The sequence below is a fragment of the Linepithema humile genome, chromosome 4, assembly GCF_040581485.1.
Source record: "Linepithema humile isolate Giens D197 chromosome 4, Lhum_UNIL_v1.0, whole genome shotgun sequence".
Taxonomy (NCBI): domain Eukaryota; kingdom Metazoa; phylum Arthropoda; class Insecta; order Hymenoptera; family Formicidae; genus Linepithema; species Linepithema humile.
The window spans coordinates 29,402,323-29,430,086 of record NC_090131.1 but is presented as its reverse complement, the minus strand read 5'-3'; the positions used below and the strand labels follow the sequence as shown (position 1 = coordinate 29,430,086).

The window sequence follows — 27,764 nt, the reverse complement described above, 5'->3', positions numbered from 1 at the left end:
GATCAATCAACATTTTTTTTCGCACATTTGCAAAATAATTTCTGTACTTCAAAAAAGGTGCTGATTTATCACGTGTAAATAATGATTCACAGTGAAGAAAAGCTGCCGTTTTAGTTGACAATTTAATATTTAATCACAATATATGTTACAAACACAGCCAATAAATCAGATAACCGTCGATACGATGTAACGATTAATAAATTTCTCGCTTACAATTAAAAATTATACTGTACTTAATGTGTGTATGCATTTGTGTGAATCAATTATACCATTACATATCGCAAGTTTAATATCCCGTTTCGAGTATCACAAACGGGCTACACGTCGTATGTATTAATACAATTCGTAATATAAATCGTACGTGAGGTGTTTTATACGCGCGTGAATAATACTTATACATATATACTTCTCGATGCGTATATATGCATTTTTCATGTTTATAATGTATATGTTATCTATTTTGCAAAGCCGTTTTCGCGATTTGGGGAGAGCTCAATTAACCATTATTCGTTTACTTACATTTCTGTGTTCTTTTTTACCTCCTTTTTTTTTTAAATCTATTTTAAATATTGCAAAAATAGTCACGCGTTCGTGCGAGCCGTGCCGCGTCGGCATCTAATAACATCACAGCTTTATCTCTTCTTAAAACGCGCATCATTAAAGCAAAACGCATTATCCTTTTACTCGACGATGCGGACGCATATATTACATATTGTGAATCGCTAATTAATGAGAGGACAATCTTAATTACGATAGTTTTACACAAATCATCACTTTGCATTACTCGTGACAGTAAGATTGAATGAAACGATAGAAACATTAATCATAAGAATTATAAAGAATTATAAAGAATTATGTGAATTTGCAGAATATTTTGGAGACAAAGTCGTCTTCGGATACATTCTTACATATAAATGAATAAATAAATTATAACTAACAAATAATTATATACTGCGAGATGCTCGAACAATTATACATGATATATTTCCCTACTTGCATAACGTTCAAATCTTGAATCTAGCACATAAGGATATTACAATGTTCATCTAAATACGATTTCCTCGTTTCCTGCATATCATCACCATCACCGTCATCGCGCCGATTTATTTCGTTCAATAATATACTATGCACATATTTATAAACGTGTACGCATATGCAGGAGATCCTAAAAACGCGTATACCAATTGTAAAGTTCTATCTTTATAAGAGCGTGGATTAAAAATTTTATCGAAGATATTAAAATAAATTTCTTTTAACGAAACAGTGCAGAAAGACATTAAAATAAAAATTAAATTTCTGATGTTTAATCTCACAGAACGAGTTACTGTGAATTTTTTGCGACTTATCCGCCAGAGTAGAACTCTATAAAGTGATATACGTGATCGTCCATTTATACATACAATAAATGTGCAGTAGGCAATACTTTTTCGCGACCGCATGATATCGGATGGTAGGATTCGACCGTCATAATAATCGTGTGTATATTTTTCAGAAAGTTTTTCAATGTTTTAATATCACATGAAATATCTTATGTTTATTATGTTTTTCGTAATTACGTAAAACCTGATTTATATATATATTTTTTTTTTCGTTTGTCGTTTCGGATATGCACGCGATTGTACACGAGCCTATGATATCGTAAGCATTTTCCTTACTTCGTACGTATCACAATGCAATATAATATATAAAAGATTTATAATAGAGACCGTTGTCAATTCGAAAGCCCGAAATCCATTTATCATGCGGTACATATACCTATGTATACGCGTGCAACGCGGAATCCTTTTTTTTTCCCACGCCGCTTTAGGTGCAGTGAAAAGGTACAAAAATAACAAAAATAGAGTCAGATAGATTGGAGAAATACATTCTCGCATACATACAGGCACACTCACTCTCGCATACACTTTATATATGTAACTAAAAATATACAGATATGGAGTGTCTTTTTTCTATGTAAATGGCACTCGATATATATGTATATGTTTAGTTAATTCCTTCTATCTTCTTGGTGTAGCGTAGTTTACGTTACGTGCTGATACAGAACGATTATGTGGCACCGGAAATAGGTGTTTTTTTTTTTAGTATCCATGCAAATTTCCTCGCTCTTTTCATTTCCTGTTAAATGTATTATTTCAAATGGCCATCATGCTCGATTGCGTGCCCATGCCAGGACATTCTCTGTACTTGTACATTTTCTTTCTTCTTTCCCTACTTATCTTATATATTTTCGGCGTAAGTTTGTTTTGAAAGCCACAAGAGAGATACATAACGTTCTACTAAAAAAGCCTTTTTAATCTTAGATGCTTAAATTCTTAAATTTTAATTCTTACGTTAAATTTAACTCTTTAATATTTAATTCTTAAGTTAAATTACGCTTTTTTTCGCACATGCGCGATAAGGAATGCTCTGGCAAGGGAAAGAAAATTACCAGTAAATTAAATTACAGTAAATGTTCTAAGAGACTTAAATAGGTGATACTTAAATAGGAAATTGACAAGTTTTAGCAAGCACTGCGTAAAGCTGGCTGTATCACTTCGCAATTTATCACGATCCCCAGAATACTCTGGCATTATTTAATGATTTATAATGTATATTGTTTTATTTTATATTTTTCAACTTTGACCAATTCCTTTTCATGGTGTGTTTTGTGTCTATTTTATTTTATTTTTTACCGATAGTTAAAATATCATAAACACGAGATTTTCACATAGACAGTGTTACGTTGGTGTTTCAGCGAATTGTTCATTTTCCTCCTTCCTTCCTCCAACAGAATAGTAATGTTTATGCAAAACTTTTTAAAGTAAAGCGTGAAATAGTATCGTTCACAAATGTCTGTACACGATAAAGGGCGATTCCGCAGTATTCTACTATTAGCCTATATTTAAATAGTGTTCCGAAATATTTCTGGTCAGTACACTCTTTACATTTATCTTTCATGCCACGACGGTGATAGTAACGTTCGTCAACTAATATGCGATATACACACGAGAATAAATCAACAGAAGTGAAAATAAAGAAAAGGACATTTAATAATTGTAAAGTATAATTTCCCGAATCTCGGAATATTTGTACAATTCGACGAAATAAATTTTTATTAATTATTTTTAACTCATTTCTTTTTGCAGATTTCGTTCACACTGTCAGAGAGGAATGGACTTCTCGCTCAATGGAGGCCTTTACATTCAACGATTAAATGGTAAGTAACATTTAATGCGCCCGCGCGTACTTAAGTATTTTATAACAAGGATTCGGTAAACGAGACTCTTGCGTACGAATACAAATGATGCGTGTCGCGCGGGATATGTCTAAAGAAAAAGTGTGCTGCTAACGATACGACGGTAAAGTAGCCGTAGAACTACTTTTGTCTTGGTCCGTGGAGCATTAAACGTTAACAATATTAATTAATTCGCTCATTAGCATTCCTATCATCTAATGGTTCGTATCCATTCATTGGCGTGAGGTGTACAAAAGATAGCGGTAAATTCAACAGTTTGTTGTTCTTGTTTCGCATTTCGCTGCCAGGCTCGAGATGCAAATTTCTTTGAAAAATATTTTTGAAAACCACAAATTATTCAACAGATAATAAAAATGACAGCATGTTTGTCATTTCATTTTCAATATTGTTTAGAAAATAATGCAAATATCTGTATTTATAGAAAATATTATTACTGCTAAACATTTATAAACTCTACGTTTCTAAAGACCTTAAATTTGCAAGCCTAGCCACAACGAACGCAAATCACGAACTCTCATCCGATCATTTTATTTTATCGGTTAAAAGTAAGCTTCGATTTTAAATAGCGCAATTTTTCCTCAACACTCGGCTCTACGCAATATTCGTTGTGTCGATTGCACATACAGATTTTTCGAGTATCATCCACATAAAGGATCGATGAGGTAGCGGTGCGGTAAAAAATCGAATGCGATCGAGAGAAGTGTTATTTTTTTTTTTTTTTCTGTATCACGTTTCCCGCGGGCTTCCACAAAGCCAATAAAGAGTTTAACGATAAATGAATGGCGGAGAGAATTATAAAGGTACTGTGCATTTTCGTGTAATTCTAGAGAGAGAGCAAGAAATACACAAGTGCATCGATAGATGCCGTAATCTTCCCGTATGTTACCGTAGAAATACTCGTATTGAACTACGTGGTCAACTTATAGCGTATACAGATGCGTCTAGATCAAGATTTCGCATCTTAAAACGCCACATTATTCGCGAATATATTTTTTGCACGATACTAGCGAAGCGCAAGCACTGCATAGCGATGATACTAATTCTTTTTTTTTTTTTTCTTCTGAAAATCCGGACCTTCCCGGATGAAATCTCGAAGCTTGCCGCGTTAATACACGCACACGTCTCGACACATTTGTCAATTACGGATCTATACCGCTCTTCTCGTCCTTCGGCGTAATCATAATTTACAGTTCTACGATAAACGTCGATTACGCAAACGCATCATGTGCCTTTTGAGCTTCTGCAAGAAGTGCCACGGACGTTTGTAAGATTGGCTCTGGAAAATCTTCCGCTGCACAATTCCCTTTCGAGTAACGACGAATGCGACCGTAAAAAATGCCGTTTGATCTTTTTTTTTTCAACAGTTCCGTAATTTCTCTAGGAAATACAGAGTAAAAGTGAGACTAAATTTATAATTCATAAAACCTGCTTTATAAACACGAAATTAAGCTCTATTCTTACTTTGAACTCGTTTAAGCGAATGCTACTCGATGTGATTGCTTCCTGAAGTGTCAGCGTTCACAGTACATTCTTGCGAAAAAGTATTCTCGAAGTGCTGTCGTTGCTACTCACAAGGTGGATTGGCGGCGGAAAGTATCTCTCCGTCGAGGGCCATCTCGATAAAGATATTTCGCATCTAGAAACTTTCCCGCGATTACGTATCGTGTCGTTATTATAAATAGAATATTTTACGTATAACGTACGTCCGCGCACGGCCGTATATTCAACGCGCAATTACGTTCTCCAGAATGTACATCTTACTTTTTATGGACCACCCTGCTCTCCTCAGCCAAAGTGCGCATACGTTACAGCTCTCTCGATATCACACACAAGCGACAAGGATTTTCTTTCCGATTTACTTGCATGGCAGTGTTTCGAATTGTGAAATTCCAATAGGCGCGAATCTGTTGACGAAACCAGCTATTACAGGTTCACAGCGCTGCGGCGTAGCGGCTTATAGCAAAGATATTTGAGATCCTTTTGTAGAGAGATTCAAGAATTATACGATGAGATATTTGAACGGATGCACATTAGCCGCGGATCTGGGAGCAGGGCTTTTCTTTTCGAATGTGGACGAAATAGATCTATATAAAAAGTGGTCTATCGCCTAGATGTATGTTTTCTTCTTTTTTTTATTACGCATATAATTTGCAGCTGTGTATGATAAACGATCTATTCTAAGACACAGTGTTTCCAAACCCCTCGAAAGCTGCTCGAACCATTTAAACTATGATATGAATTTCATGTGCAAAATATGTAATTCTTTCATAATTTAAGTATGAAAGGTATTTTGTAATTCATAGTAATTATAAATGTTTGTGAAGATTTTAATTAAGAAAAATATAAAATAAACACTAAGTGTTAATAATAATATACTGTAACATAGCACAGAATAAGTAATTTTTGACGGATTTGGAAACACTGTGCGACGTGGACAAATTTGGAGGAATTGTAGTGACGATCAGAAAAAGCTTCATCTTTTTGATGTAACAGATGGATAATTGGCCTTAATTTCTATTATTGCCGAATGCGAGAAATTTCCATAATTAAAAAAATTTATTTTTTAATATACATCTGTTGGAATTTCATGCACCATTGAGATTAACTAGTAAATTTGATGCCTTGTCTTTTCATCAAAGTCGCTTGTTTCAAACTGCACTATAATTCTCTCTCTCTCTCTCTTTTTTGTTCTGTCCCGAAGTTTGTTCCCGTCGCAATGCAACACCTTGTTACCATTGCATCTCGTTAAATCTTGCTCTTGCACACATGACACGAGACGCAAACATGTTATTATCTCTCTTCTCTGTTCGATTTCAGAGCATCGTAGAAAACAAAGCGACACTTCCCCATTCATTTTGAAAAACTCACGCGTTAAAGACGCGTTTTGTTTTTTGCCTGTTTCATTTTACACTTGACGAGCGCTTACATTATTACGTGCGTTCTACATTTTGCTAGAATTGCGGGAGCCTCCTGAAAGAACTGCGACATTCGTATATGCGTATGAAGGTATTCGTTATTTTATATTCTTCTTCTATTTTAAGTGCACACTTTGCGCAATCGAAATATGATTTATTTTAACGACGAGAGTTTTGTAAAATACCCGTTGAATAATTGGATGAGTTTTTGAGGAGATTGCATGATAAAAATTTCAAGAGACGGCTCTTATCTTTAGATGGCTTTCAACTTCATCGAGAAATTCTTTCCTTAACCGTCAAATGCATCATCCTTTTTCTCCATTTTTACATTAATTCTTCCCAAAAATTATTGATAATTTTCCACCTCTCGGCGTATCCATCACTTGATTTTTAAAGTAGGTCGTAGGAAAATATAAGGTTTGTCTTTGAGGCTGTTCTAATAAAACTGCAAATTATTTTGCGGAAATACATAAGCGATTTTCATCATTTATTAAAAGGCTGTAACATCGACTTCAGTTACTTTACTTTACTCTTGTCATCCAAGTTCGTAACAACGCGCTTAAGTTAACTATTTAAATTATTCATTACAAAATTAGAATGTTGCGACAATATTCTTTCCTCGTAAAAATCGATAACAGGATAAACGTTGCCGAACAGCTAGCGAATGCATTTAAGGGTTAAGCGGTGTTTCGAAGGAAATTTTTAATCGGTCGACTTTTTCGCCGACGACGACGACGACGACCTCAATCGCTTCATCGTGTAATCTTCCAGAAAACAATCCTGCTCTACTCGTTTGCAAAATGTGTGGTAGAAGAGTTCGCAGTTAGAGAAAGATACGTACGTTTATCAGTGAGTCTTTTTGGCAGTCAGTTTGTCAGACGAGATCTGTATTTAATGAGTATTTATCTCGATTTCTCGGGCTCCGGTTAGCAATAACTGCAATTACCCCAAACGCTCCCTTTAAATCATAATTCTGGTTCTAACATAAATACAGAGAGGAGATATAAGATTTTTTTTTATCGCGAAAGTAAGATGAATGAGAATCGTAAAATTTTACGTTCAGAAACCGAGTATCTCCAAATGTTTCGAGTTTTTTTTTTTTATTGAACGAACTAGAATCAGTGCTAACCGTCGTCGGAAGTATCGATACATGTCTTTTGAATCTGAGCGCGCATTCATCGTCCGTATGTACGCGTATGTATTTGCGTGCGTGCGTGCGTGCGCTTGTGTCTATGTGTGAGAAAAGAAATCATTTACACGCATCCCGCAACGACGACCGCGGCGCGGTCGTGTGGCTTTACAATTATACGTTATATCTATCGGATGTATCGCATAACCGGTCACGATTATTGAGATACACCCGCACGGTACAGTACGTTCGGCTCGCGTTTTCTTGGTCTGCTGGTTTCTTTTTTTTTTTTTTTTTTTTTTTTTTCTTTCGCTTTAGTATTGCTGAACAATAATTGTAAGATCGGCACGAAGCGCGGTGCGCGCCTGAAGGTGTTCCCGACTCCGCGTTTCTCCTATAAGATCTCTAATGTTATAATAACTTGTAATAGTAGTAGCGCCGTAATAGTATATATATATACGATAGTAGAGTAGCAACCATAACAGTATAATAATTATAATATTAGTTGCAGTAATAATAAAAATAGTAGTAGTAGTAGTAGTAGTAGTAGTGGTAGCAGCAGTGTAACATAGCGATGTTGCACCTAAAATAGTACGCAGGCTACACGTAGAGATTTCGAATTAGCCGACACCGCTCGACGTCGTGTGTCGTGGAGATAGGCGTGTGATCGGCGTGTTCCGAGAAGAAAGCACGATATATGTCGCGCATTGTTACTTTCAGTAATGTCGAAGTGGACAGTTCTCTTCTTTTCTCTCTCTCTCTCTCTCTCTCTCTCTCTCTCTCTCTCTCTCTCTCTCTTTTTCCCTCTTTCGCACGTCGCGCGTAAGACACTGACCACGAATCGCTTTCCTCTTCCTCGGCGTTTCGCCCATACGCGTCTTTTCTATTTTTAAAGTGAGCAAGGGTGTCCGCAGCACTTTACGTTCCACCAACTTGTTATTGCGCTGACGGCGGCAATTTTTCTTCGCTTCGGCGTACAACGTCGTGATAAATCGCCGTGTGTAGACGGGCGCTGAGGAATAGACTCTTCGCCCCCTCCCCCCCCCCCGGCTCGGCTTTCCGTTCTATTCGATACGAATACGGAGATACCTGACGCGACAAAACGAGCCGTTTACCCGCCCGACGATGCGTCATAGCGAAAGCGCTAGTTATGAACTATCTGGCTCGATCATCTCGAAACACTTGTCCGCCGTCCTCAATATTCGCCGCCGATGCATGAACAGGCCACATTACGCGAAACACTCTACAATGATTGCTTTCCCTCCCTTTATCTCGCGACACGAATCGTTTTTTTACGTTCCATTTCCAGTTGCACAAACGACGCGTAACGTAACGTTTTCACATGCTGCGACACGTCCAGCGGGCGACGTGTCGAATCAAACGACGAACGAAGGATCGATGGAACTGCGAATCATGAATCAGCGACGTCCGCGGACGACATTTTTCTGATTAACCGTGCTACGTAGTAGTGAGGTATAACGTCTTACATTAGTACGTTTGATCGTCATCGACTAAGCTAAGCATTTTCATTGCTTGGCCGAAGCGTTCTCGTCGGTGACGCCCTATCTACCTAAGATATAAGAAAGGGAAAAGAAACGGAGATAAGTATATATATATATATATATATATATATATATATATACTGCTGCACATGGTCGCGGATCTACTTCCTCCGTAAAGAAGTGCTTTCAAGAGCTATCACATGTGAGAGAAAATGAAGAATATCGGGAGACGAATCCACCGTGGGTGTCCTCTTGTCTTACGTTTTGAATACTCCTCAGTTATCGGCTCGCTTTTCCTCCTTTCTCTCCGGGAGATTTATCCATCGGATACTCGTCTTCTCTGTCTATTACGGCTCGATCTTGTCCATTGCAGTTGATTAAGGGGTCGTTATTTCTTTTTAGAGACACCGGCTTTGCGTTACGCATCATTATCTTCATCTTTATGGGGGGGAGACTCGATCGTCGCACACTCGTGCGATTATCGACGCGATTCATCTACTCGGAGGTACTTTCGGTAGGTTCTGGGAGAGAAGTTGAACCCACTGTAGATCCGATCCCCGCGGCCGAGCATCGTTGTCGCCTATCGCGCGAGGCTTCGTTGTCGCTCACACCGGCGATGAGAGATCTCTCGAGGATCGTTGTGCGCCACTCTACGAGGTGCCCTTATAGTGAATGAAGAAGAAAGTGAGGAACATGAAATAGGCGACTGGAAAAGTGATCCTGGCTATCACGTCGATCGTCTTCGCCACTCTAATCGGATGCGGCGGCTCTTTTTTCCTTAGCTGCAAGTAGAGACTTTCGTTAACGCGTTATCCAACTTCGAGACGCCTTGTCGACTATGTCGTTTGTGGCATTGCAAAGTTTTCAAGCCTTCATTTTATCGAATTTATTAAATGTAAACTTGTTTCTTATCATTATATGTCTTTTATCGTTATATTTCTCGCAACTGTCAAATCGCAAATATGCGATGTAACTTTTGAAAAATTAATCAAAGGCCTAGCATTAACGTTTCAATTATCTAAAATGAATACGTATAAATTTCAATTTGAGTTTTCAAATTTAATTCAATTTTATAATCCAAATTTTGAAAGAACAATAGTTTATTTATCGTAAATGTAAATTTATCGTGTTTTATATTTTTTTTCCGCGAGAAAGGAGGGAACGACCGATAACCGGTCGTCACTCTCGCAAGTAAGTAGATTCATTTACCTCGGCGGTGCAACCGTTCGTTGCCGTGTGCGTGCAGGGATTGGGTCCGCAGTTGGTGCAGGTGACGATCTCGTTCGGTCCAGTAGCACCACCGGTGGTAGGTCCGCCCTCCCGCTTCTTTTTACCCTGCGACAGGGTCTCCGTAGAAGAAACTTATATTCTCAATGACAATGTGTCATTTTAAACAACGATCCACCCTTTCGACTCGTTCTCTTTTTTTTTCTTTTTCTTTTTCTTTTTTTTTTTTTTTTTTTTTTGCGATCCCCTCCCCCCTCACCTCCCCCTCGAAATGCCCCATACGCACGTGCTTACGGTCTCCGATTTTTCACGTTCCCTTCATATACATGTATTTATTGGCCTTTTGAATTTTTACATACATACAAGCGAGTATGGCTCAAGCGAATTGATAAACATGAGAACGGAAACGTTCACGGTTACCGTTTGATACGCGACACATTGTTGCGCTATCAGAGTAATCAATCTTCCGTAAGGGATACATGGTGATGAATAAACGATTGAGAGTGGCGCGGCTTTTTTATAAGCATAAATAACGTAAGCGTACTAAGAGGCTTTGGTAAGGAGGCGGCGATCAAGCTTGCACGTAAAGGCGTGTGATACTTTCGAAAAAGGACGCACCGCAGCACCATTTTCTGTTGAAAATCGTCGCAAATTGACGGAAAATCGCGGTGATCTTTTTTTTCGATTGAAATTGCGTGAAATTGACGGAAAACGCTCACTATTTTCGCGGAAGTCCGGCGGAAACGTTTTACCGACGATTTTTGCACCGTTTTGAAATAGCGTTTATCGCGTACGGAGAGAAATTGAAAGAGAGATATATCCAAGTTTTTTTATCCCGCTTTTAGATAACAAATACACGAAATGGATATCATTACGGACTGACAAAATTAGAGATTTAACCGCGACGAATTGTATCCGTTGTGATCGCACGAAACTGGGAGAAAGGACGTAATATTACTCTAAACACGCGGAAGTGGAATCGTCTTCGCTCGTTGCAAAAAATCATCGAAGAGTGAATCGTTGTTTTCTTTTATTTTTCTAAACAATATTTGATGTCTTTGGTATATATGTATATCAATCAACACTTTCGTGCCTCTGCGTATAACTTACGAATTACATGCCGTATAAACAACTACTTATCATGTTTCACATCGGACCCCAATTCAGTTGCTGTCATAGTGCATAGCTTGCCGGTCGCGTGATTGCGAATTATTCGTGCGGAAACACTACCGGCGGTTTTTTATTTGTTGGGAATTCGATTGCGAAGCAATCCGGAGCCGATACGATTTTCCGGCCGAATGAGCGCCGTGTTAGAGGATCGGAGAGAGGACCTCCTGGTTAATATCGATTAGTCGTTAGCCGCGCTGTGTAGTTTTGGTCCGATGTGAACATCATTCTCGTATAAACAACTGTACACTTCTAAACGGTTCGTCTGACAAGATACTTCCACGAGCAGAAGTTTCCCTCATGAAGTAAACCGCGAGCGTCGCCGATCAGGGAATCCCTTTGCAATTTTCCTCGGAAGTTTTGTCGGAAGGAGAAAGACGACGGTAATTGTGTTTAAATATATATGAGTCAACATAAGATTGTAAGATCAATTCGAATAAAATTCTCAGACAAACTTTCTCGGGTAAATACTGACGGCATTCTACGGGGCAGGGGCTTGCGTAAAATAAATTTACATCCCGGCACGTCTTTCTCCGTGAAATCTCGCTTGAAAATGTTTGCGGGAGAAAAAAAATTGTGCGAATTTTCAAACGGATCCCCGCACCGCCTTGTTGCGTCTCGAAAGATATCTCTCAAGCTTATGCTACGTGTTAAGCTTCAATGGGGGTTAGTTTTATGGCGAAAGCAATTTGTTGGTACCACAGTCAAGGCATGATGTATATATAACGAGGTGATAGTTTCTAATTAGTTTGCACGTTTCATCGTTTCTCGCGTGGAATTGCCGTGGCTTCGAATTCCGAGTAGTTAGAATGACATATCTATCTATTGTATACGTTCGTGATTTCTTTTTGCAAAAAAAAAAATTCTTTTCTTTTTTTCTTTTTGCCTGACGAGTTGCGACGTTACGAAAGCCGTTCTATTCTGTTTGCCTTAATTCGAAATTAGTGATCATCATGATGAGAGCTACGCTAAGAAAGTGTCGAACGCAGAAAGCATTTGGAACGTGATAATTATTGGAGGATTATCTCCGTTTTCTCTTTCGGCGGCATGCCAAAATTACAAAGCCTTTCTACTTGAAAAGATGTCTGCAGATGATGGTAACGTCATTAATACGCCAGCGGCCATGATGTTTCTATTTGGAGCATAGACTTTTGTCGTTGTATTATAATATTAATTGGTGAAAATAAAGAAGGAAAGAATGAACGAAAAATAAATATTCAACATTTTGATTAGAGACACAGCGATCAAGTAATGTGCCATGAAAATAAATGATCACACGCGAAAAATCTTGGTCGCTGGTGATGAAGCAGAAGCGATTAACAATCGTAAAAGGATGTATCGATATTTCTCAATAAATGCCTTTTTACAATAAAACGTGACAAGAATGTCAGTTACCAGATTTCTCGCAAAATAAATAAAAGAAGGATATTACCGATCCTCAAGATATTACCAAACAACATTAACAACGTTTACTGTTTGATAATCAAGCGTCAAATAAGAAAATTTCTAAATCAATCAGAAAGCAAAGCTTCAATTAGCTTCACGTAACATTAGCGATCAGGTTATTAAAAGAACACTCTTTGTTACATTCGTGTATTTTGTAAAAATAAAAGCGATTGGATTATCGAAGCGATTAAAAAAAAATAGTTAAGCGCATATTTTTCCTCATCACTGCGCGCAAATCCTCTTACAAGCGGCAGCATTACCCTCGCTAAGGCATCGAAAGTATCGAAATATCGGACATTGCGTCGAGTGAAATTGTAGCATGCATCCATGCACACACACCATGCGTTCTCTCATGCGTTTTCATGCGTAATACGTACATTTTAACGATTCTCCATCATCGATATAAAACGCAGGCCAGATGCGAGAGGAGCAAGGGTGGGAAGGGAAATTTATACAGCGAGTTAACGAGATCCTACTGCCATATTTCCTATTTTGTATACAAATGCGCAGCGATTCGCGTAACTCTTGGTAGCGTGAAGGGATAAAGTATCGTTAAAAATAATGAAACTACCAAGTCAGTTTTAAACTCGTTTGAATAATGATCTTGAATTGTGCTTGCATATTCCCCCCCGTTTAAATAATATATTTTAAATCCGCGTTAAACAATCTTTAATTTGCCACGAAATTTGAAATACGAATCCATATAATAAAATACATTTTATGTAATAAAATACATTATTTATGTTTTGCGTAATAAAATACATTTTTGGAAATCGGAAATATGTATACATACAGAATATATCACTGATATAAATTTTGTATATCTGCGTATTCCGGTGTTTCAAATGTTTATTGCATGATGCGGTATAATTGAACGCGACTTGATTCGCTTTTCGTTTGGAATGAGAAGGTAAGTTTCTTTTTCTTCATCGTGCTGTGCATTTATATATGACGTGCACTTGCATCGCAGAGAGCATGCCCTTACCGTGCATCGAAAGAGGGAAACAGAGATAGAGAAAGAGGGAGAGAAAGAGAAAGAGAGAAAGAGAGAGAGAGAGAGAGAGAGAGAAAGAGAGAGAAAGAAGGGAAAAGAAAAAGAGATGAAAGACTAAGAGATGTGTGGTAAAAGAGCATGTGGAAAGGAGAAATAATTTATTCGAATATTAACAAAGTGCCAAGGGAGATATTCACATGGAAATGTCTTGTTTTTCCGAGCCAAACCGCCAAACTTTGTCGAGAAAACTTCGAAGTTTGCGAGCATTTTTACACGCGAATGTAATATGTGCGAAGTTCCACGTTTATCGTTTTCGTGATTGTTCTCCGCGATCGAATACATATTTCCCGGCTGTTTTATATTTTTTTGCAACGTTACGTCGCGAAACGTTAATGCGCGAGTGTTAGTATTATCAATACTTTCGACAGATTAGATTCTACGACGCCATCGCTGGGGCAGAAATAATTATGGCAATAGCGGAAGCTGTTTTCTCTATTTTTGTGAAAAGTATCGTAAATATGAACACCATTGAATTTCGATAATTTCATAAAACGCGACGTTTCCGACCGTTCTTCCACCTTCATGTGCTCCTCGTGACACATTGCCAGCAAGATATGGAAGTATAAAAAACATACGACGTCTGATATGATAACGAGAGCAAGTGTCTGTGTCTGTACGTGTGTGTGTGTTGTGTCCGGTAGGTTTTTAGGACGCGGTTAGGACCTTGCATGTGCACTGTTCTTTTTTTCTTTTTTTTTCGTTTCGATTTGCAATTCCCTCCGATGCTTGATACCCGTGCGAAATTAATACGCGCGTCACAATACATTCTTCTCGATTACGATTATTTTTTTTTGTCTCGCGTTCTTCTTCCCCGCGATCTCAGTCTCGATTAGCCGAAAGGAGGTATTTTGCACTTCGCAATTCGCGAAGGCGAAGGACGCGCGAAGTCGTGACCGCGCCCTAATGCAATGGGGGGGTCTTACCAAAGGGCTGGCCAATATAATTCCTATCCTGCTGAGCACCGCTGGGAGCCGCTGTAACATCACAGACACCAAACAAAGAGACTTACTCACCAACATTTCCACCAACCAAATTCTTACTAATCGTGTTTATAACAGAACAGACAGACAGAAAGAGAAAGAGAGAGATAGAGAGAGAGAGAGAGTGTGAGAGAGAGAAAGAGACTGAGGGAGAGAGAGAGAGAGAGAGAAAGAGATAGACAGAGACAGAGACAGAGAAAGTGAGAAAAGCATGTTCGACTTTTTTCTTGTATCGTTCATTTTCATGATTTTTCGATATCTCGATCCTCGCTATTCGTATTCGTATTCGTTGTCGTTAGTTTCTCTGAGCGACCACGAGATGTTTGTTTAGCGTGGTATTCCAGTTGTAAGATGGATAATCGGACGATAGGACGTCAATTTTCTTTTGCTTGACATCTTGGCAGTTTTCTTGACTCATCACAGTATAACGTTTGCATATATATATATATATGTGTGTATGACTCACATATTACATCCAACACGGCATTCTTCTTCGGCAAATCTGAATTATGCAACTTTTAAAACTTATATTGTTCCAATTTTTACAGAGAAGTTTATGTTCAAATAAAGAGCGTAATTTAATTACGGGATAAAAATAATAGGAATATCCCGGAAACTCACGAAATGAGTGAAAAAGATAAGAAATATAACAAAATTGAAGTAGCAGGATCAAAGATCTAAAGCAGGATCTTGGTTGCCAAAAAATTCTTCTTTATTCCTGATTTCAAAAATTGATAATCGTTTCGGTCGATCTTTCGACCATCCTCAGTACAACATTAAAAGCAGTCTAATAACATATCATAGTAAAGAAAATCATGATCATCGGACAGCAATCAGTTGGTCAAACACATTAAAAGGTTGTGTGAATCCCAACTTATGAAGTTGTCAATATTATGTATCACGAGTGACGATGTAAGGGTTACATCTCTCGCAGTCACTCGTGATAGTGTTGACAACTTCGTAAGTTGGGATTCACACAACCTTTTAATGTGTTTGACTAACTGATTGCTGTCCGATGATCATGGTTTTCTTTACTCTATGATATATTATTAGACTGCTTTTAATGTTGTGCTGAGGATGGTCGGAAGATCGACCGAAACGATTATCAATTTTTGAAACAAAGAATAAAGAAGAATTTTTTGGCAACTAAGATCCTGCTTTGGGCCCTTGATCCTCCTACTCCAATTTTGCTGATTTGACGTGGGCTGAAATTGATTTATATAAGAAATATATTTTGCGGTGTTTAAAATCCCAGTAAGCAAAATGTTAGCAACGTTCGCAGACTGATAGCAAATTTGATCAATAGCAAACGTTGCTAACATTTGACTGTCTGAGATATTTGAATATAAGGAAAGAACAAAGGCTGTTAAATCAAACGACGAACTAAGGACTTGATGACAGAAAGACAGAAATTGTGAGAGATATTAGAATGAGAAAAATGGAAAAAGTGAGAGAGTAAGAATGAGTGAAAGTGAAAATGAGAGACATCAGGGTCGAGAAAGAAAAAAAGAAGTTAAACGACGGAGACATGCATATTGCAGCGTCTTTCGAAAATGATGAGCACTCTCGAAGGAATAGCGCGCTATTTATGCCAGTGGTGCTCAAGTTTGCCCCGTGACGGGCTGTCTGTCGTTTTAAGAGACGGGAGAGCCGTCTTCCGTTTTCTTTTCAAAATGTGTCTCTCTTGGATGCTTTTGTGCATTAAATACGAAACATTGACGTGTCACAGCTAATAAAACAATTATCGTTGAACATCGTGTGTCGTCAAATGTGTATCGAGGATCGATCGATCGTTGCCGGGAAAGAAAGCGGCACGATCCGCGCGTGATTCTCTCGCGGCAAAAGAATTTGCAGTTTTTGCACGAAGCGCAAATGACCGAAATTTGGCAGAAAAATAATACTCACACTCTCTGGATAAAAGAAAAGATGTATGAAAAGATATAGAAAATATCTTTTCTCTAGAAATAGAAAAGTCTCGAGAGATGCAGAGATTAGAAGAAATCATACTGTGTTTGTGCAAGGTCACGCCAACAAGTTCATATGTGCAGAATGTAAACGCGACAAAAGAACGAGTGATATGAAAAATATTGAACACCGTGGAAAGTCAATTCTTGTAAAATTCAATATGGCTCGAAATGCATTGTGGCGTACAAAGTGACAAGTAAAATGTTGCTACAATTTTGGTTATTATTTGAGAACAAATGCATAGAATTGACAAAAAAATCAATTTTGGACACAAGTTATCTTTATTATTACAAAATAAAAATTATAAACAAATTTAATTTATATGACTTAATAAGACAATTTGAAGACAGTAAAAGCAGTGCAAAGACAAAGTGTTAAATTATTGCTTACATTGAAAAATATTTGTTTGCAAAGTGATTTCTCTCTGAAAATTGACAAGACTTATATAAGCACCTTCGAAAATACTTTCTTCTGTAATAATACTCTGAAATCCGTATCAGATTATACATTAGAGATTGAAATTGCGAATTGGAAATTAGAATTCGACAAATCAAGCAATCTTAGCTCACTTTGTCCTGATCGGTCGAATTCCAATATCCAATTTGCAATCTTCAATCTTCGATGTGTAGTCTGGTGTGGATTTAAGTAATTTTTCCAAGATTTCCTGGCTGACGTATTTGTCTTTAATTTAATTTAATAAAAAAAGATAAATTTTTTGTTGAGAATTGTTTTATATAAATTTTATACTATAAAATATATAAAATATATATAAAATAAACATATTTATCGCGCTGAAAACTATTTGATTTTTTCGATTTTATGCACCTGTTTTCTAAATAACAGCCACAGCAATATCCTAATTATCACCCTGTAAACATTTCTAGTTTTATGGTATGGATAATATGCACGCGTGCGTGATCATGTGTCAATCTTAGAAGTAACATTCAAGAATCTATAGCTCTTCATCGCGTTCACATTGTCAAAATCATTGTTCGCAAGTCAATGAGAGACCAGTCACATGATGAATGAGATTCCGATTCTTTGACACGCATGTTTACCTGGCGTTTTTTTATCCCGTTCCGTTTCAAGATACAAAATCACTTTCTCGTCGCAATCTTCTTGCGCGTTATTCCTATTCGATGAAATCAGAGAGATGTGATCGCGACTGTGGTTTTATAAGTCAAACACGGTGCAAGGTCTCGCGGAATTTACAGTCTCAATTTGTTTCTGCTGAAGGAAACACCGCTTCCTGACAAGATACTATCGATAATTCTCACCTCACAGTATCAGTATCAGCAATATCCTATCATCGACCCGGGAGATCATATCGGTTAGTGTTGGATGTCGCTTTAAGTTTATCATACGCGCTTTAAATTTACCGTACGTGGGAAATCTGTATTTATTTGTAGTCTTAATAATCACGATTACTATCCTCGCTTGATAGTCGATATTAGCGGGCAGGGCGATTAATAATTCCTCCGTAAAGTACCGCCTAGTTTGCTAATCTGGCACAAGATAGGATATATGAAATAGATTATATCAGCATAAGTTTAAAACATTGCTCGATATTCTCGATTCGTGTGCACGTGCTAAATAATTAATTGTAAATTCGCATAAAATTAATCGAAAATTAGTTGTAATTTTAAAATTTATATAAAATTAAGAGTGTAATAAATTCAGATTGTCGACAAGTCACTCTAACGACACTCGACAGTGTGTGATTGGATTTGAAACCGACCCCAGATATCACATTTATCTTGGGGAAAAAAAAAAAAAAAAAAAAAACAGCGGATTTACGTCAAGTCGTATAATTTGTGTTAATTGATATTAATTGCGCGAAAAAGGCAGTACGGCCCCATTTAAATTCGCGTCGTTCGGAAATATTTGCGACCGGGAGTGCGGTTCATATGCGTTTATCACGTTGAATAAAATCATCGAGGACACGTCAATCAGCAAAGTACCTGGGTGACGGGGTTCTCGCCCGGACGATAGACAACGTTGTGCATCGGCCGCTTGCGACCGACGTAATTCACACAGACGAACTCGAGAAGACTCGCGTAGATGAAGCACATGCACACGCCGTCCCACACGTTCATGGCAGTCAGGTTCGAAACGACGGGCAGCGTTCCCCGGAAGCCATTCGACGTGGTGAAAAAGTTGAGCATCGTCGTTACACCTGAAACACAATTGAAAACGCGCTTTATATTCCGTTTATGCCAATAATCGTACACCTATTGTGATTTAAGCGCGTCTAATGTTCCTCTTTTAAGTCCGAGAATAGATATTATGAAATCACAATGAGTAGTGAATGACTGGAAATACTTGAAATTTGAAAAAAAAAAAACGAAAACAATTTTAACTGAGCTTCTTATTTTAATTCCGCGGAACAAGTCGATGTCGATGACACTCGGTCTTTTTATTTAATATTTTATTCCGTCAATAAAATCCACTTGAACGTGTAATACTCAACGCGAAAATAGACAAACGAGAAATTGATTTCAGAAAATTTCATAAGCATTATCTTTATTAAAGTAATGGGATTTGCGTTGAAATATGAGATTGCGTCTTTCCGAGGCACAATAGTTTGGAGAAAAAAATAACAGATAATAAATAACGGATAATAAATAACGGATTCATGAACAATGGATTTATATTATTTTTTTTTTCCGATCACTGCACATGAAAAGCGCGGGGTCAATTCGGCCGATTCACCCCGAGCCATTTCACAATGTAAAATCAGAACGAATCTGTGTCGATTTTTGAGATACGGGGCGGCGTTGCGTTTGCGCGGACTCACCGATCATCACTCGCGCCGGCACGGCATTCCATTCGAGCCAGAATGTGATGAAGGAGCTGGTTACCAGAATAATGCCCGGGATGAAAACTGTCGTAAAGTAGAAGGCGCGATCCCGCGTGAAGATCAGATCCACCTTCAAGCAGCTGTAATTACCTAGGTCACGCACACGCAACTTCATTTACCATGCTGGCGTAAGAGTCAGTGTAAAAGATTCAGTGTTTTCGCAGAAAGAAGCTAGTGGTACTTTCGATTTAGAACCTTTGACGAAATACTCAAATACTGAGAGTTTGTCATTCGTTATTGATTAACAGTCAGCTAATTTGCAATTAATATATTTGGAAAGTAATTTGTAGTCGACATATATAAATGCTTATATAGAAATGTGTATTTATATATATATTTTTTTTTTTTTTTTTTTTTTTTTTTTTTTTAATAAGATGCATTAGGGTGAGGTAATTGACGTAAATGGAACCTATAAAGAGTTTTAGGGGAAAAGGGAACCGATGCCAGTTTCTTTTGCTGTTGGCTATGAAATAGCGCTGGTTAGAGTAAGTCGCGGCATTGCAAGGCACGCGGTATTGACAATGCCGTCAGTAAACTCTAACCGTCGCTACCTAAAAGCCAACGAACAACATAATGGGTATAACTTTTCCCCCAAGTTCCACTTACCTCGGTACACCTTGTACAAAGACTAATACTGGATTTTCGTTGCGTCATAAGCGACAAACTTGTTCGCAGTTCTTTCGGGAAAAGAAAAGAGATAGAAAATAGCGTACAACCATCTTGTCAATTTGTGGCCACCAAACCCCACATTCGCGAAAGCACTTCAAGCACTTGAGCAGAGTTCTAACGTGTGGGCATCAAAAAGGGATCTGTCAGAGGGTAGGCAGGCATGAAGGAATATCTACTATCGGGGAAACATCAAACTAAATAAACTTCTCTCACGACACAATCCTATACCCAATACAAAACTTCTCACTTGTCTCTCACGGTTCTTGAACGCCGAGGAAAAAAAAAAAACAATACAAACATTTACCCAGTAATTGCGACACGAGCGGTTCATGCCGATGGCATTCAATTATCGTCGTTTGTACATTTTATTGAGCGATTTCCTGTCTCGTTTGGATTTTCTTTTATTTTCACATAATTAATTTCAAGCGAAGTCACATCTTTCGTCGGATATTTAATGGCAATAAAATATATCGATATATAGAAAATTAAGTGTGAAAAATATTGTGCAAATAAAAATACTAACGTATAAAGAAGAAGCGAAGCTTTTACTGGATAACGGAAGAAACAACAATGTAAAACCGATAAAATTTCCTTGGGGGACTGTTCCAGCTTTATTCGTGATCCATACGGTATATAATCGCGCAAGAACCCGCGCGTGTAAAAACTATCGCTCATAAATATTTTTCCACGCTTATAGTATAGTTTTTCTCTATTCTGAATTTTCTTTTAAGATAAAAAATTGATTGTATTTGTACACTAGTCCTTGCTTTTTTTTTTTTTTTTTGGACAAAAAGACTTTTCAAACATCTTCGAAAAACGTATAAAGATAAGCAATATATACTTATGAGTGATAGCGTGTAGATTCTATGACGTTAACGAGATGTAAGCTTACTGATAACCAAGCGCCGTATAAACCATAACAACAATATAAGCCAAATTAAACAAATGTACTTTGTAAAATTTTGCTGCATCGTCCTTTTCTCTTTTTTTTTCAAGAATCTGTAACGCAATTAAGTAACGCATGAGAGAGTAGATTTTTGCTTTAGCACTTGCAACGATCTAATCTACAATTTTGGCAACGCTCGTACGCTCTCCAATGTCTACGATTCTCCAACTGAGCGATAATTTTGTCGTAGTAGCGTTCAAATTGGTATGCTATATACGAAGCAACATCGAATATCTACTTGGGGTATCTTGGCATCTTGAGTTTTGGTAAGCTTGGTCCTGTCTCTCTCTCTCTCTCTCTCTTTCTCTCTTTCTCACTTTCTCTCTCTCTTTCTTTCCCTATTCTCCTTCGAAATCGCGTTACGCTCGTGTCGAAGAGATACGTATAATTTTACCTTGCTCCTCAAACCTGCGCTGGCACAGCGAGCACTTAGAGTCTCCGAAATCATCGAACTCGTCCTCGTTGACGATATGTCCGTCAGCTGCAACAGAACAGCCCACGATCTTCTTTCCTATCTTTGTCTCTTTTTGTTTTTCTCTTCTCGCACTTTTCTACCGACTCTCTCTCTCTGTTGAAGGGAGAGACAAATCTCCACAGAGCATCTGAAGGCAACGCTTGATCCACTGTGATATCTAGGCTTTATTGAGCCATTTTTACTGTTCCCTCTCGACGAGTTTACATTTTACAAGATATTTTCCAAAAGCCACCCGGTTTCTTTCGAATTCATCTTATAAATCTCCAATAAACCCGTAATAAATTTCCTGTCGTGCAGCAAATGATAATGTCAGTGAGAAAAGAATTATTACGAAAAATTAGCTTGAAATAATTTAGCTCGAATTAAGATTGAAAGAAATAGTGATTGTCACACAAGCAATGCAAGAGTTAGAGTTTGAAAAAACTGATTAATAAAGTAGATAATGTTAAATATTAATATTTCCATACACTTCGCCTGAGTAACTACTTTTACAATGTAGATTTAATTTTTTATTGTCCTAACAATTAATCGCGTGGAAAAAGAAAAGCACGTTTTATCGTTATTCTCTAAATAGATCAAGCATAACCCGCTTTCCGCCATGGTTAAGTCCTTTAGGGCAAAGTGTATTAATTGAACTATGAAGACCAGCTTAGACGATGAACTGGTAATCGAATTGTTTGCATGATATTACACGTATCCAATGTGCTTATTACACGTCTTTTTTCATTTACATTTATAAATGTATGCGCCTGTTGCATTTTTTGGTTTGTAACAATCAAGACAAGAAGTCTGCAACAGGAAAAATATGATAATGCCTGTGAAGTAATCATAGATTGCAAGCAACCGTCGCCGTTAATTCGGCATTTTTGAAATATTGATACGAGACAGGTGTCTATAGCCAAGACATGCTGCAAAGTTCCACGCTCCAAAGTCAAAAGCTTCTCGCACTCCACACCCGAACGACCAGAAAGCGATCTAAAGTCATTAGCTTGCCAGCCAAAAGTCAATATTTTCTCTACACACGTAAGTCCTAATTTCTATGTTAGCAGAAGCTATCGGAAACGAAGGAGAGTTTCCCCGCGAGCTTCCACGGCGAGACGCAACTTTATTTTTGTCACACGGCGCGGCAAAGTGACGCGCGATGAGCTTCGCAATTTCTTCGAATCTCTTCGCCAGTAGTTGCCGATGCCGCGGCAGCGAACGGATCGATTACGAAAGCGCGAGAGGAAAAAGGAAGAACGCCCTTCAAGGACGTTCCTTCCCGATGAAGAGTCATCGTAAATAAGAAAGCCTCACCCCAAAAGCAAACCACGGCGGGCTCAGTTGAAAAGCGAGACAGGATCCAAGGTTGCCAATATGCATCTTGTAGGGCAATCTAGGAAATCTATTCTCGTACACGTGTGTACACTCGTCAAAATACAAATACTACGACGCCAACTAACAAACGGGGGAGGAGATACAATACGGATATTCGATCACCGCTACGTCACATGCACAAGTGACTCTCTTGTGCGTCTATACACAACTATATATGTATTATATATATGTGCTGGTGTGTCGTATCGTGCGTGTAATATTTCACAGCTTTGAATAGACTTTTTTACTGAAAATTTGTTATCCTGACAGAAAAATTCTGTCATCTTCTAGAAAGAAATATAATACATATAGAAAGAAGAAATTTTCAAGGAAAAGCTTTTACAAATGGATGTACTATTTAATGACTAATTTATGATGAATGCCGTTTTCCGAATAAGAGCAATGAAATGATTTACTTTAACATTGCGTTCTATGCACACATATTTAGATTTGCTGCAGGTATACATATATACTTGCTAATCTTAATTAAGAGGATATACAGTTACGTACAGCGAGTTGACCGTGAAAAGAAGATCTCGCGCAAAGAAACCTCAGAAAATGCTTTCTTGTTGAAAGAAAAAAAAAATTTTTTAAAATGAAAGCACGATATTCAGTATAAAACGCCAGCTGCGCTTTAATCTCGCTCAAAGTGTGTTAGGAAATTAAGCACGTTCCATAAAACAAAACAGACAGGGCAACATATGCTGCTACGTATAATTATCATGCGTGCACACTTACCTTTTCATTAAAATTAAGTGCTCTATAAACATCGCTAATCTTATTTAACCAATTGTTTAAAACAAAAAAATTGCGACTAAATTAGATAACGAAACTCAATAAGAGAAAAGAAACTAAAATTGAACTTCGATACAATTTGCTATAAAAAAAAATTCATTATTATATCACATTATAATAATAAGCAATTTGGAAGGTTGAAAAATAGATTTTATGTGCCAGATGATGATTCGAATTATTACTTTTTCAATTTACGGATTTCGAGAGAAGGTGAATGTGTGAAATCTTTTTAAAAGATGCTGTTTTGACAATGCCGACACCGGCATCTATTGATCCGCCGGCAGAACGCCGTCAATAGAGACGACGATAGGTTTTATCCCGCATAGAATAAAGGTTCGAAGAATGCAAGCAATTCTTCGCTTCCTCCCCCGCCCCCCCCCCCCTACTCTTTCACCTAGGTGCATCGATTTGACTGCTAAATTCAATGCTGCGCACATTGTTGGCAAAAAATAAAGCCGAAAAAAAATTTATAGGACAATCGGCGAGGAAGCAAGCGTGTTATCACACATTTTGATCGTCATGATAGAATTATAACATATTGTATAAGAAAATTTCGGTGGAATAAAGAAAGATACGATATAAACAAAAGAAAGAGAAAACAAATTTCAATAAACAAATGCAGAATAGATGACACAAAGACGTGAGGAGACGTCACAAAATGCATCTAACAACATCTTGTAAGAAATGCACGTATCATTAAAACAAATTCCTTTTATAAATCAGATTCTTTCCTTTCTCTCTTGCGGAAGCATGCATCCGATTGTTTCACTCACCTCGCCAGCTCACTTTGATCGGACATGTGATTGTCTGATTCTTAATGAGATACGCGTTTAGTGACGTTAGACTCGGGCTCTTTCGCAACGTACCCTCGTCGTTCTTCCACACGTACGTAATCGCCGTTTGCTCGTACGATACTGAAAAATAAACGTGTCGATTTGATCAATTGTTCGAAAACTGTTTAGAAAAGCGTACTTGTGTACTGTGTTCTGTTGCGCCGTTTATCTCCGCAAACTGTTTTGTTTCTAAATGCAATACTCACTGCTCTCGATCGCGAATGAACACAATGGGTCGTCAAAGGGGAAGATATTAAGTCTACCCTGGCAGGATAGGATAAGGTGACGCCTGTAAAACGACAGTGAACTGTTTAGAAGAGTACGAATCGACGAATGCGCAGAGCAAATGAAAAGTTTTAACGCTGTTCAACACTGATTCGAGAAATTCGAAGAAGCGGAAGCGCTTCTCAACTCTTTCTGCTGCGGCGCGCTTCAATGAAAACAAAACGCTCGCTGTATGCGTGTTACTTGCTGAGATCAAGCGCCTGAAGCCATTTTTCTTTTGTGAACGGAAGTGAACGGAAAAGTTTATTGATTAAAATTTTCTAGCTTTTAAAGGGCTAAAAGTACGCTAACATATAGCAACAATGGGGAACGGAAGCCCTCCTTTGTTCCGACACTGAATTTCTACATATATATTGGATTAATCAGAAAGTTTCTTTGAATTTTTCGATAAAAATAAAAGGCAAAAATTCAAAGAAACTTTTTGATGAACTCAATATATTGCCTCTAGTCTGTCGAATATATATATATATATATATACGGCGTCCGCAAATGACGAACAGTTTTTCAGCTCAGATATATTCGTCGTCCGCAGCGATAGAGTTGAAAAACTAAACTCGCGACAAAATTTACTCATTATTTTGTAGAAAATATGCACGATTAATATTTAATCTTGAACGCATTTTCCGAGAATTTAGTTAGCATATATTGCTTGCGATATATTTGCATGCAAATTTGTGTATAAATAAAATATATCGGTGTCGTTAAGTACCGCATAAGGTAGTTGACGGTGCCGTTGCGGTATATTCGCAGGGCAAAGTGAACGGGGATGATGGGATCCTTGAAATCTCCATGCATTATGAAGTACGTATCCGGTAACCAGATATCCTCGTAATGATGAATCGCGTTTAAAAACTCAAACTTGGATCTGTTGCTGTAACGTAATCGCGGGTCGTACCACTGCTGCTGCAGCAGAAATTCCACCTCGTATTTCTGCGAAAGCAAAAAGGCAACCGTAATCGACATCAATTTAATTACGTTTTAATTAACGCTATTCGAAGACTGTTGCGTTTTTCCCAGTTACAGATTTCCTTCTTTTTTTACGTTTGATATCGTCATTCACGGTTAATATTTAATTTAACGTCGCATTAACTTTTAATGTAAATTAAAATGGAAACAAAATATAATGTAATATTACCAGACTGGACTCGTCGGGAGAAGCCAAGCTTAACAGCAACACGCTCACGTTTACAGTCAAGGTTCCTGAAACAGCAAACAAGCTCAACTTTAGCCGCTATATTCCGAATTATCCGATCGATCACGTTGCACGAAGTTGTTAATATTTACTCCTTCAAATTATTGTGTCAAGTTTTTCTTTGTGCGACTTTAACAATAAAAATTTCAACGTCTTTAATAAATGAAAGGAAGATATGACCGGACATTATAAGTAAACTTTCAAGAACATCCCGCAATCAATTTGCGCTACAATGACAAATTGCTCTGTCAGCATGTGTTTGAAAAATTTTGATATTGTTTATATCGCGAGAAAAGAAAGTAATTAATATTCCATACTGCATATCATTGTGTGCCGATAACGTGGATCTCGATCGGTGTGAACCTTTTTCATCGCATCGAAATCGCTCGATGCAATTTCCATGCAATTGTAAACACGTAGAGTACAACCTTTCGCAGAAAAGTGTCGTATGAGGTCTGTCTTTATTATATTAACATAAGCTGATGCTGTTAAAGAATACGCTGAAAGCTTTCTTCGAGCCATGCTGTGCACATGCTGCCATTTACTTGGAAAGAAGCTTGAGGTCGTGGTTAGGACTCGGATTTGGCTTACGAACTTTACCCCTAAAATGATTGCTATCAATAACGTATATCTCTTTCCCGTCGGGGATGGATATTCTCTTCTTCTTTAAAAGGCATTGCTCTGATTTGCGCAGTACGTAACGCAAAAAGGAACGATCAACAATGCCATCTAATCATTAATCATTGCCATCAACCTATAGAGACAGATACTTGCGAACATCGTACCTTGCTAGAAAATACATGTGTATATGTAGATCAGTCACTACCAACAATGTTATTCAACTCGCATAACAATTACCGTGGTACTACATTATTACATGACAAATTGCATAACTGCAAGCTAGACAAATAGATATTATCATTCGTCAGAGTAGAAACAGAAATCGTACTTATTTTACGCTAGGGCGGGGGAGAGAGAGGGGTGTCGGGATCACGTCGTCTACGGTAGGACAGCGTATTCTACTTTAGAGACTAACAGATTTGTCTCCGGATATACATCTGTCCCTCGGCAAAACATCCTCACACAAATGTCCCCAATCTATCAAGAAGGACTCGAGTCCCAACCAGCGATCCAACCAGCGTCGTCGCGTGTAAACAATTAAAACGGATTTGTTTACTGCGAGAAGTAGAGAGAGACGTGGAGATGGATATCGGAAGTAGGATATGACGTCTCGAAAAATACGCGCCGAAACGGACTCGAGCATTCCTCAGCGGAGTGCCAGCTTTCGCGCGAAAAGCAATTACAGTTTGAATCGAGTCGAAGTTTGTTTTAATATTCGGATTCCCGCGTGAAATATCTAAGATATTTTTCAAAGGAGTTCACATATTATATTTCGTCATTTTATATAATCTCCATGTAATGTTTTTACATTGCACGCGGTACGTTCACATTAATCGCGTAATACACGTAATAAACTATAAAAAAAAAAAAAAGAGAGAGAAAACATCGACGCGTGTCGTTAATCTATAAACATTGTCGGCGTCGGCTCTCGATAAGAACGTATCGTACACGGCGAAGCGAACATTAATAGGTCGATGCATTGAGCACGAAAGTCAAGCCACCTTGACTGGAATGTAGATCCCGCCGATTGGCGACCAACTTTTATGCCGCGCTGTAACACGATCGATTCTAACTCGCTACATTTGTGGCTTTGTGGAAATGCGGACGGCCTG

General features: G+C 38.0%; 1 protein-coding gene across 9 annotated transcripts in view; it reads right to left on the bottom strand.

Moving 5' to 3' along the window:
* Window positions 1–108: 108 nt before the first annotated feature.
* Window positions 109–27,764, bottom strand: part of pHCl-1 (pH-sensitive chloride channel 1) — a 33,549-nt gene continuing 5,893 nt past the window's right edge. For 3 of the 9 annotated variants that reach the window (XM_012368861.2, XM_012368867.2, XM_012368868.2), the window contains 10 exons: window positions 25,975–26,039; window positions 25,549–25,769; window positions 24,761–24,843; window positions 24,495–24,635; window positions 21,490–21,576; window positions 19,418–19,570; window positions 18,582–18,796; window positions 14,599–14,649; window positions 9,991–10,107; window positions 109–9,563 (listed from right to left, as the gene is read on the bottom strand). In XM_012368861.2, the coding sequence (XP_012224284.1) occupies window positions 9,432–9,563; window positions 9,991–10,107; window positions 14,599–14,649; window positions 18,582–18,796; window positions 19,418–19,570; window positions 21,490–21,576; window positions 24,495–24,635; window positions 24,761–24,843; window positions 25,549–25,769; window positions 25,975–26,039 (1,265 nt within the window). In that variant the 3' untranslated portion in view covers window positions 109–9,431. The remainder of the gene's footprint in view (window positions 9,564–9,990; window positions 10,108–14,598; window positions 14,650–18,581; window positions 18,797–19,417; window positions 19,571–21,489; window positions 21,577–24,494; window positions 24,636–24,760; window positions 24,844–25,548; window positions 25,770–25,974; window positions 26,040–27,764) is intronic. The other 6 variants (XM_012368863.2, XM_012368869.2, XM_012368864.2 and 3 more) reach the window with 3 other exon arrangements.